This window comes from Hydra viridissima, unplaced genomic scaffold, assembly GCF_058129835.1.
Source record: "Hydra viridissima isolate aposymbiotic clone 2 unplaced genomic scaffold, HvirCarnegie_v1 scaffold_2, whole genome shotgun sequence".
Classification (NCBI taxonomy): domain Eukaryota; kingdom Metazoa; phylum Cnidaria; class Hydrozoa; order Anthoathecata; family Hydridae; genus Hydra; species Hydra viridissima.
This window is the reverse complement of record NW_028324301.1, coordinates 25,375,864-25,386,610: the sequence shown is the minus strand read 5'-3', so window position 1 is coordinate 25,386,610 and position 10,747 is coordinate 25,375,864. Positions and strand designations below refer to the sequence as shown.

General features: G+C 37.5%; 1 protein-coding gene across 1 annotated transcript; it reads left to right on the top strand.

Annotated features, from left to right (window-relative positions):
• Positions 1 to 2,609: 2,609 nt before the first annotated feature.
• LOC149892603 (uncharacterized) lies at positions 2,610 to 10,529 on the top strand. Its single transcript, XM_090080013.1, has 5 exons — positions 2,610 to 2,681; positions 6,343 to 9,363; positions 9,621 to 9,686; positions 9,948 to 10,004; positions 10,161 to 10,529. The coding sequence occupies exons 2-5, from the start codon at positions 6,372 to 6,374 to the stop codon at positions 10,478 to 10,480; spliced, it is 3,435 nt and encodes a 1,144-aa protein (XP_089936139.1). The 5' UTR covers positions 2,610 to 2,681; positions 6,343 to 6,371; the 3' UTR covers positions 10,481 to 10,529.
• The last annotated feature ends 218 nt before the right edge of the window (positions 10,530 to 10,747 follow it).

Genomic DNA, 10,747 nt, shown 5'->3' with positions numbered 1-10,747 from the left:
TCGAATGATCTCACTTCTCAAACCACTGAGCTGCCATTGGTCGGCAGTTTCATGTTTGGAGACTATTGAGCTGCCATTGGTCGGCTGTTTAATCGTTGCGATTGGTCGGCAGTTTTATCGTTGGAGACCATTGAGAGATATAAAAGGCACTTTTTTTTTTTTTTGAGCACAACATTAAACGCTATATCGTTAGATCTTGTTATAAAGGCACCCTTAAAATGCCGAATTGAAAAAAAAAAAAACAAAAACAAAAACAAACAGAAAAAAAAAATGAAATCGAAACGGGCATTCTTTTAAGCATAACGTTAAAAGCTAAATCGTTAGAGGTTTTATTAAGAAGGCACCTTTAGAATGCAAAAGACAAAAACGGAAAGTTTTGCTTTCCTGGCCACAAGCGATAAAATTGTTAGTAAAACGCACTCTAGCATTCTCACGTTCCAGACGTGACCAATGTTCGAGTAATCGAACAGGTCCGCTCAACCGTGAATGAAAGCGGACTAACCTGTGTTGGTCTGCTGAAATTACAACAGTCCATGAAAAGTATCTCGTAGAAAAGTCCTAATTTTGGATCATGGGCGGGCTGCTCAAATGAGCACTCTGCCCAATTGAAACAAAGGAAAAAAAAAAAAAAAAAAAAGAAAAAAGAAACCGAAACGGGCATTCTTTTGAGCATAACGTTAAAAGCTAAATCGTTAGATGTTTTATTAAAAAGGCACCTTTAGAATGCGATGTCCTCAAATATTTTCCTCGATATTTTAATAAGTAAACAAAAACAAAACTAAGTCTTGCAACTGGCGAAAACTTTCAATAAGCAAACAAAGCAACAACTTTCCTTTCGAGTTTTTTACATTTTAAACAAAAGACAAACAAAGAAAAAAAAAACAAACAAAAACAAAAACAAAAAAACAAAACAAAAACAAAACAGAAAAGGGAGAATGAGTGAGTCGACTGATTTCGCTCAACTGTCTTAAACGAGAAGTCATAAACGTTTGCTTGTGCCAGCAAGTTGCAAATTAAGTTGTTAATGAGCTGCACCGCAAAAACTTAACCCACAGTTTATTAAGCATATTAAGCCTTTGCTGACATGTTAAGACATTTTAAGCCTTTGCTATTATCATGAGGCTTTTTTGCTCCACGAGCCAAAAAAGTACGCTAGAGTTGTTGACAAACTGCATCGCGGTCGAAAAGTGTAATTACGCCAACACTTTTATCCGTTTAAGCATTTCGTTTTCGCACGAACAACAATTAAAGCAGCTCGTTGAGCTTAACGACGTTCGTATTTTTTTTCGAAGCCAAAACTTCGGCTATAAGTAGAGTGAAGAGGCACTTCGAAAAACAACAAAGCTGTTCGCAGTCGATAGCAACGAGCGACAACATCTCTGCGAGTCTGGCATCAAGGTAAACATTTTTTTTTACATTTTCATTTGTTAGTGCCACTTTTGTGTACATTATGTATTCAAAAATTTCTTGCTGACGCTAGATTTTTCGTTTTCAATGAACAACAGTTGCAACCTCTAGTCGTTTGCTAAAACAGCTTGCTAGGACAACCAAATCAATCATATGTTGTGAAAATTTCTTTTTGTTCAACTGACTAAGGAAGATCGAGCGAACGCTTTTTTTTTTTATAACTTGTTTGTATCATATTGCTATTAAGAAAACAGCGTTGTGTATACTAAACGTGACATAATTGGCAATTATCCGTAACTAAAAATAAGATAGAAATTACAAACTTGATACCATATTTTAATTACTCTAACAAAACTAGACGTCATCGCGTGAGAAAATAAATGTTTATGACACATAACCTATTTTTTTGTTTTTTTTTTTCTTCTCTTTTTTCCTTTTAATCTCCTTTCTTTCGTCCAAAAAGCGTTTTGATTTTTGCCTCGCCACAAGCGATGAAATCGATAAAAAAACCTGCTCGGACATTCTCAATTCTCAACAACAAAAGCAATCAAAGTTCTAGCTCTCGAGCACGTGCGCCAACAGGTTGATGAAACCGTTCAAATATGCTCGATCGCTAGAATTTAAAAAAAAAAAAAGAAGCAAACCAGAAACAAACCAAAATAAAAAAAAAACAAAAACAAAAATGGACATCTTTAGAACGCTTAAATTTTATAAAATATTTTCCTCTGCGTTTTTAACCAGCTAAACTGTCGTAAAGTTTTTTCGGTGCAGTTCATTTAAAAAACTTAGTTTTCAACTTTTAAACGTTTTAGACTTCTCGTTTAAGGCAGTCGAAAGAAATGAGTCGACTTGCTCTCTCTCTCCCTTTTCGGTTTTGTTTTTGTTTACTTGTTTTTGTTTTTTCTTCGTTTGCCTTCGTTTGCCTTTGTTTGCCTTTGTTTGCTTTTGGAAAAGTTGTCGCCATGCGAGACTTAGTTTTTTTTTGGCTCAATTTGTGATTAAGTGAAGTTCTAGTCTTGAAAGTGTGCAAAGTGTGGGCCAATCTGGTGGCTGGAGTGATGACACGTGAATGCTGGAAATTCCAGACTTTGAGCGGATTCAGCGTACATAGAAAGAAAATGTAACATTCACGTGGGTCTCTCCTAAGCTTGCCATTGGTCGGTCTGCTGGCCTTAAGTACCCCCCCCCCCCCCCTCAACGTCACGTTTGCTCAACTTTCTCGGTCTTTGGCGCCCAAAGAAAGCTCGAGGAAGGATAAAAATGGCGAGGTTTCGGTACTGCGTTTTCTGTTTTTCCTATTTGTTTTTGTTTGTTTGTTTGTTTCGTTTGTTTGTTTATTTATTTAATCGTTTTTTTGTTTGTTTCGTTCGTTTGTTTGTTTGTTTCGTTTGCTTCGTTTGTTTTGTGATGTTTTGTTTTCCCTTCTTGATGGCACAAAACAGAAGCAAACAAGACTTTCGGTTATATTCGGTTATATTCGGTTCAATAAAAGTTTGTTGGTTTCTGCACAACAACAACAACAACAACAAAAGTCCCTCTGTCCCTCAAAAGCAGTTTCTCCTCTGTCCTAAAGAAGAGCCTCTTTGTAATCGATCTTGTCTGAATGCAGCTCTCCTTTTGCCTACAGGTTTTTATTCCAACCCTTTTGTTGTTGTTAGTGCCATGTTGTTGTTATTGTTATACTCTGTAAAAGCAGTTGTTGCTGTTGTACTTGTTTGTTGTTTCTAAAGACACTGTTGTTGCTGCTGTTAGCGCTGTTAGTAATCACCCACTTGGCTTGTATTTTTGTTTCTTGTTTTTGTTTTTTGTTTTATTTATAAACACTCTCTGAGTAAGTGATGCTGTTGCTGTTGTTGTTGTTACAGTTGCAATGAGTGTTTGTTAATGTTCCCCCACTTGGCTTGTTTATAATCTATTTTATTTTATCAACACTCTCTGAGTCAGTGATGGTGTTGCTGTTGCTGTTGTCGTTATTATGCTTGCAATGGGAGTTGTTACTGTTCACCCACTTTGCTTGTTTTGTTTTTGTTTCTTTATTTTATCAACACCCTTTGAGCCAGTGATGCTGTTGCTGTTGTTGTTGTTATAGTTGCAATGAGTGTTGTTAATGTTCACCCACTTTGCTTGTGTTTTTGTTTTTGTTTATCAACACCCTTTGTGTCAGTGATGCTGTTGCTGTTGTTCTTATTACAGTTGCAATGAGTGTTTGTTAATGTTCACCAACTTGGCTTGTTTATAATCTATTTTGTTTTATCAACACTCTCTGAGTCAGTGATGCTGATGCTGTTGTTGTTATTGTGCTTGCAATAAGTGTTGTTAATGTTCACCCACTTTGCTTGTTTTGTTTGTGCTTTTGTTTTTCTTTATCAACACCCTTTGAGTCACTGATGCTGTTGCTGTTGGTGTTATTATAGTTGCAATGAGTGTTAATGTTCACCCACTTTGCTTGCTTTATTTGTTTGTTGCTTTTTTTTTTATCAACACCCTGCGAGTTAGTGATGCTGTTGCTGCTTTTGTCATTTTACTTGTATTTATAGTTGTTACTGTTCAGCCACTTTGCTTGTTTTTTAATCTGTTTTATTTTATCACCACACTCTGAGTCAGTGATGATGTTGCTGATGCTGTTGTTGTTATTTTACTTGCAATGATAGCTGTTACTGTTCAGCCACTTTGCTTGTTTTGTTTGTTTGTTTGTTTGTTTTTTTTATCAATATCCTCTGAGCAAGTGATGCTGTTGCTGTTGTTGTTGTTATAGTTGCAATGAGTGTTTGTTAATGTTCACAAACTTGGCATGTTTATAATCTATTTTATTTTATCAACACTCTCTGAGTCAGTGATGCTGATGCTGTTGTTGTTATTATGCTTGCAATAAGTGTTGTTAATGTTCACCCACTCTGCTTGTTTTGTTTGTGCCTTTGTTTTTGTTTATCAACACCCTTTGAGTCACTGATGCTGTTGCTGTTGGTGTTATTATAGTTGCAATGAGTGTTAATGTTCACCCACTTTGCTTGCTTTGTTTGTTTGTTGCTTTTTTTTTTATCAACACCCTGCGAGTTAGTGATGCTGTTGCTGCTTTTGTCATTTTACTTGTATTTATAGTTGTTACTGTTCAGCCACTTTGCTTGTTTTTTAATCTGTTTTATTTTATCACCACTCTCTGAGTCAGTGATGATGTTGCTGATGCTGTTGTTGTTATTTTACTTGCAATGATAGCTGTTACTGTTCAGCCACTTTGCTTGTTTTGTTTGTTTGTTTGTTTGTTTTTTTTATCAATATCCTCTGAGCAAGTGATGCTGTTGCTGTTGTTGTTGTTTTAGTTGCAATGAGTGTTTGTTAATGTTCCCCCACTTGGCTTGTACTTCTGTTTTCTGTTTTGTTTTGTTTTTGTTTTTTTTGTTGTTTTTTTTCTCAACACTCTCTGAGTAAGTGATGCTGTTGCTGTAGTCGTTGTTATAGTTGCAATGAGTGTTTGTTAATGTTCACAAACTTGGCATGTTTATAATCTATTTTATTTTATCAACACTCTCTGAGTCAGAGATGCTGATGCTGTTGTTGTTATTATGCTTGCAATAAGTGTTGTTAATGTTCCCCCACTCTGCTTGTTTTGTTTGTGCCTTTGTTTTTGTTTATCAACACCCTTTGAGTCACTGATGCTGTTGCTGTTGGTGTTATTATAGTTGCAATGAGTGTTAATGTTCACCCACTTTGCTTGCTTTGTTTGTTTGTTGCTTTTTTTTTTTATCAACACCCTGCGAGTTAGTGATGCTGTTGCTGCTTTTGTCATTTTACTTGTATTTATAGTTGTTACTGTTTAGCCACTTTGCTTGTTTTTTAATCTGTTTTATTTTATCACCACTCTCTGAGTCAGTGATGATGTTGCTGATGCTGTTGTTGTTATTTTACTTGCAATGATAGCTGTTACTGTTCAGCCACTTTGCTTGTTTTTTTTTGTTTTTGTTTTGTTTGTTTGTTTGTTTGTTTTTTTATATATCCTCTGAGTTAGTGATGCTGTTGCTGATGCTGTTGTGTTATATTATGCTTTCAATGAGAGCTGTTACTGTTCACCCACTTTGTTTGTTTATAATCTGTTTTATTTTATCAACACTCTCTGAGTCAGTGATGCTGATGCTGATGCTGTTGTTGTTATTATGCTTGCAGTGAGAGTTGTTACTGTTCACCCACTTTGCTTGCTTATTGTCTATTTTATTTTGTCAACACTCTCTGAGTCAGTGATGCTGATGCTGATGCTGTTGTTGTTATTATGCTTGCAATGAGAGTTGTTACTGTTCACCCAATTTGCTTGTTTTGTTTTTTTATTTGTTTTTTTGTTTGTTTTTGTTTTGCTTGTTTTTTTTTATCAATACCCTCTGAGTCAGTGATGCTGTTGCTGTTGTTGTTGTTGTTATAGTTGCAATGAGTGTTTGTTAATGTTCCCCCACTTGGCTTGTACTTTTGTTTTCTTTTTTGTTATGTCAACACTCTCTGAGTCAGTGATGCTGATGCTGTTGTTATTATGCTTGCAATGAGAGTTGTTACTGTTGTAGTTATGTCTGTCATTTGTCCTTGTTAGCAAGTTCTATTTGCCCTCTCTTGCCTTTTTTCAACACAGTTTCTTTCTTTGAGTCATATGGTTGCGAGATCCTCTCAAACTCCATCTCTTTATTTATTTGTTTCTTTTCTTTTTCTTTTTTTTTTTCTCATTCTCCTTCTCATAATAGCAATCACTGCTGCCACCATGCATGTAATGCTAGTTGCTCTCATTCTTTTTCATTTGCTAGTGGAAACTTTGTTTCTTCTTGTTGCTCTCTTTTCTTTCTTTTTTTCTCTTTTGCAGAGGATTCGAAAAAACACAGCTCTTCCCTGCAGTTGTAAACATTCCAGGATTGGATGCAGGCAGAAGAAAAAAACTCTCACTGACTGGTTTCCTTTTTTTAGCAAAAACCGTTGCAAACAAACACCTGAACATGTCTTCTTCACAAGAAAACAACTCTGTTGTTGCTTCTTCTCCAAACTCTAAAGCAAAAAAAAAGAAAAGAAAGCAGTCACAAGAACAGAGAGACTTAAAGCTCAAAAACAAAGTCAGGGCCGCATTAGTTGCAGCGTGTGGCTCCGTAAACAGGGTTGTACCTTTCTATGGTACCAAGAAGAGGTACGCTGTTAGCTGTCCGATGCCTTTGTGCAAACATTCGTCCACAAGCATTAAAAGACACTTGACTAAAAAAGATCATTCTTGGACTTTGGATGAAGCTTCCATCTTTTACTCTGCAATGGTCAGGAAGTTTCAGCATGCTCGTCTCGAACGCAAGTCCGGCTGTCCAAAACCTTACCCCTGTTTGCAATGTTGGAAGTATTACGACCGACTGGACATACACTTGAAAGAGACTCATTTCTACGATTCCAAGATGATCAAACAAAAGATTGCAGAGGCAAAGCGATACGACAACGAGAAGCTCTATGTCCCTCAATTTATTCGACCTGCCTTCTTTGGTATTAAGCCAGTAGCTGAACAAGCGTCTGCATCAGGCTCTGCATCCTCTGCTCCTGGGCCTTCCTCCTCTTTTTCTTCTCCGGTTCTTTCCTCTGATCCTCTTTTAAGCTTGCCCTCACCAGTTGCTGGTTCGTCCGAGGCTCCTTCTGCAAACCAATGCACCTCTGTAGAAAACAAAGAGCTGAACACCGAATCCGTCCTTGACTCTGATTTCGATTCCTTAGAGCACTTGGTTTCCAGCTCCTATGTCTTGACCGAAGAAAAGAGACTCTTGTTTCAGCTGGACAAAGATGCTTTTCACTTTTATTACCAGTCAGCAGATGAGCTCTTCAGAGACTTTGAAAAGTGGCTTGTGGTAGCCAACAACAACACTTGGTCACAAGCAAAGATCTACAAAAATGCAGTTGTGGAAATATTGACTTGTTGTGACAGCACGTTGACGCTGCACCCAAACGCCCTCACCAATTCCAATGTTTTGGAGGATAGATACTTCTCCTTGCACTTTAAGAAAATTCAGCTCAATTCCAAGCTGAGTGAACTTGACCAAACAAAAGCCATGTCTTGTCACACGTTGTACAACCGCCTCGTCTCCCTTTGTCTCCTGTTTCGTTTCAGTGAAGCCAGAAACGTCTATTTCGGACTTTCTCATGAGGCCATCCGACGTTTGCGCTGCAAGGTGGATGAGTTGCGAAAAGTGCTGAGGCCCTTTCGTTCTTTGAGGAGGAGCCTTGTGAAAAGAAGAAAAAGCATCAACATCATCAATGTCAGTTTGCTGACCGAATATGGCAAGTCTGCATACGTAAGAGACTTAGTGGAATCGATTAGAAAGGCGTCTCTTCCGCTGACTAGAGACAATGCTGTGTCTCTACGAAACCATCTTCTGCTCTCTGTCACTGTAATTAACAGTTTAAGAAAATCTAACATTGCTCTTTTAAACATTAGAGACTACATGGCTGCTGAGAAGAGTGAGTGTGGATATTGCATTGTGCAAGAGCGCTACAAAACAGCATACAAGTACGGAGCCAAAAACATTCTAGTGCCGAACGACTTGAAAGTGTTGATCGATATTTATTTGCTGAGATACAGAGACCTTCTTGTCAACGACTCTCACTACATGGCTGCAGACACCAAGACTGTTTTGGAGTTGAGCGACTGCTACAGGCCCCTTTTTCCTTCGGTGAGAGCCAACAAAGACGAAGGTGTGACACTAGGTGCAACTAGAGTGCCTGTTTACCAGATGGGTTCCTCTGCTATCACCTCTAGCCTGACGTCCTGCTTCAGAAAAAGCCAAGTAAACATTCCCATGAAGCGTCTTACTCCCACTTGCATTCGCGGTTCGATAGCCACTTACTTTGCCAACAACAGCAAAGAAGATCGCGAGCGGTTTGCTACACTCTACATGAAGCACAGCAGACACACAATGGATAGCTTTTATGTGTCCCAGTGGAACGCTGCAGAGGAGTTGCGCTTTGCCCTGGGCATCGGACAGTCCTTCGGAGTCATAGAGTCTTTGACTGTTGAAAAGTCTGAGAGACCACCAAAGGAGGAGAAGGATGTGATGGACTGGCTCCGAACTAATGCAGAGGAGTACGGTTTTCATGATGTTGAGGACATTTTTGAGGAAGATTCAGACTCCGGTTCTGACTCTGAAGAATGTGCTGCTACTTTCGGTTGTACCACAGTGGTTCCATTTTCTCCAGCTGTAGAAAACAATGCTCCTTTAGAGGACAGCAACGAACATGTTGTAGATTTCTTGTGTGAACCTAGCTCAACTCCTGTTTCGTCTGTTCCTTCTGAACAAACAATCGCTGGTCCAGTTCTTGAACTATCCTCTGCTCTTGCACAACTAGTTCCTAATGAACAAGCTGTTTGTATGGATGTAGATCAGACTCTAGCTGTTCCTGTTGGCACAGCTTGTTCTCCTCTTGCATTAACATTATTTCCTGATGAACCGGATTTTATTGAACACCATGCACAACTTTCTCCAGTTTACTTTAGTGAGCAAGTGGTTGCCAAACCTGTTTCTGCTGCTCCTGCTCAACAAGTTGCTTTCAGTCCTTCAAAAGAGGTCTTTTCTGTTCTGCTGGAAACAGTGTCTAATGTTGCTTCACAGCAAGATAATCTTATGGCTGTCACACGTGTTTTCCATGCTCCTCCTGAAGCTGCTCTTCTTGAACCTGCTCTTCTTGAACCTGCTCTTCTTGAACCTGCTCATAAGCAAGTGGTTGCCAAACCTGTTCATGTTGCTCCTTCTCTGCAAGTTGTTTTTAATCCTTCAAAAGAGGTCTTTTCTGTTCCTCTGGCTCCTAATCTTGTTGCTCGTCAGCAAACGATGGCCAAACCCAGTTTGTTTCTTTCAGCTGTTCCAGTCCAACAGGCTGGTACTGTTCTTGAAAAACAGCCCTCACCTGGTGCTGTTCAATCTGTTGGTAGTCTATTTAGCCAAAGTCTTGCTTGTACATCCAGAGGTAAATTCTTTTTGATTTTTGATTTTTATGCAAATCTCAACACGCTTTCAAAAAATAAAAATGCCCAAATTAACTCCTTGCCCTATTGTTATTGTTAAAGCTGTAAAAAAAAAAAAAAAAAAGAAAAACAATAAAAAAAACAAAAAAAAAAACAAAAAAAACAACACAGAAGTGTGTATGTATTTGTTGCAGGACTAATTCTGTGATTGCTTAAATGTTTACACAAGTGAATGATACTAAAACTGATTATGTTTTAGAAGTAAAAGATCCAAGAAGAAAAAAAATCAAGTTGGAAATGCCATCTTTTACTCAAGAACACATCGGTAATGTAAAACCTAATTTATACAAACATATATAAACACAAACCTCTTCTTGCACAATTTCAGATGGTTAACTGTTAATAAAAACTAGCCATCATTGCTAAGTGCACTTTTAGAAAGTTGTGTCTACCCGATTTCTAATGATGAAGTTAGAAACATCACCGTTAGAAATCATGCACAGCTTGTTATTATCTCTAACACTTAGAAACTGTTGATGGTTTTTTTATGAATTAGAAAAATGAACATGGTTTTATTTTATTTCAGGATCAACTCAGCCAAGAACAAAGGAAAACAAAGCAGAAGTTAGCCAATGCCAATTAGGTAATCTTTCAAAAACCAGTTATTGCTATCAGTGCAAACAATAAGGTCAACAAAAAAAACAAATAAAAAAACAAAATTAATCTTGTCATGCTTCAGAACCAAATGAATATTCGATTTAATCTCTTTGTGTTATGACTTGAGTTTGTAAAATTTTAGATGAAATAGTTGAAAAGCTGAATGCTTGCCCTGGCCACAACGAATGGTTCAACACCAGAAGTTTTCCTCGATGTGCAGCTTTAGTGTTGGCATACATCTTGCAAGACGTGTTTACAGATGTAAGCTCAAGTTGCTCGTACAAAGATTACCTTGGCATCTTGGCAAATCATAGCAGTGACAAGCTCATTCATGTCTTGCAAAAGTACTCCTACCGAAGCCATATTAAAGACAAAATTAAAAACATGAAGCTAAAAATTCAAAAAGAGGGTAGTTTAGAAAAGTTTGTTCAATATGGCAATATAGTGAGACCATTTATGTAGTTTAGAAAAGTTTGTTCAGTTTGGCAATAAAGATGGGCCTTTTGTGTAGTTTGTTTTCTCTATGCTTTTGCAAATATATTTATCTGTTTCGCTAAATACATAATAAACAAGAAGTTCTGTTAAACTGTTCTCACATTTCTTATTTAAAGATAGTTCAAACTTTTTTTATCTTTAAAAAAAAAAAAAAGTCGTTTTGTTATTCTGTTAACACTTTTAATAGAGTTGCATTTAGAATTACTTCTGATGTTTTTAAGAGTTTGTTAAAAA

What these genes read in the sequence shown, in the direction of transcription:
- LOC149892603 (XM_090080013.1), top strand. Translation starts at nt 6,372, where the DNA reads ATGTCTTCTTCACAAGAAAACAACTCTGTTGTTGCTTCTTCTCCAAAC. An exon ending in TTTTACTCAAGAACACATCG is followed by an intron (nt 9,687 to 9,947) that starts GTAATGTAAAAC and finishes ATTTTATTTCAG; the next exon opens with GATCAACTCAGCCAAGAACA. An exon ending in AGTTAGCCAATGCCAATTAG is followed by an intron (nt 10,005 to 10,160) that starts GTAATCTTTCAA and finishes GTAAAATTTTAG; the next exon opens with ATGAAATAGTTGAAAAGCTG.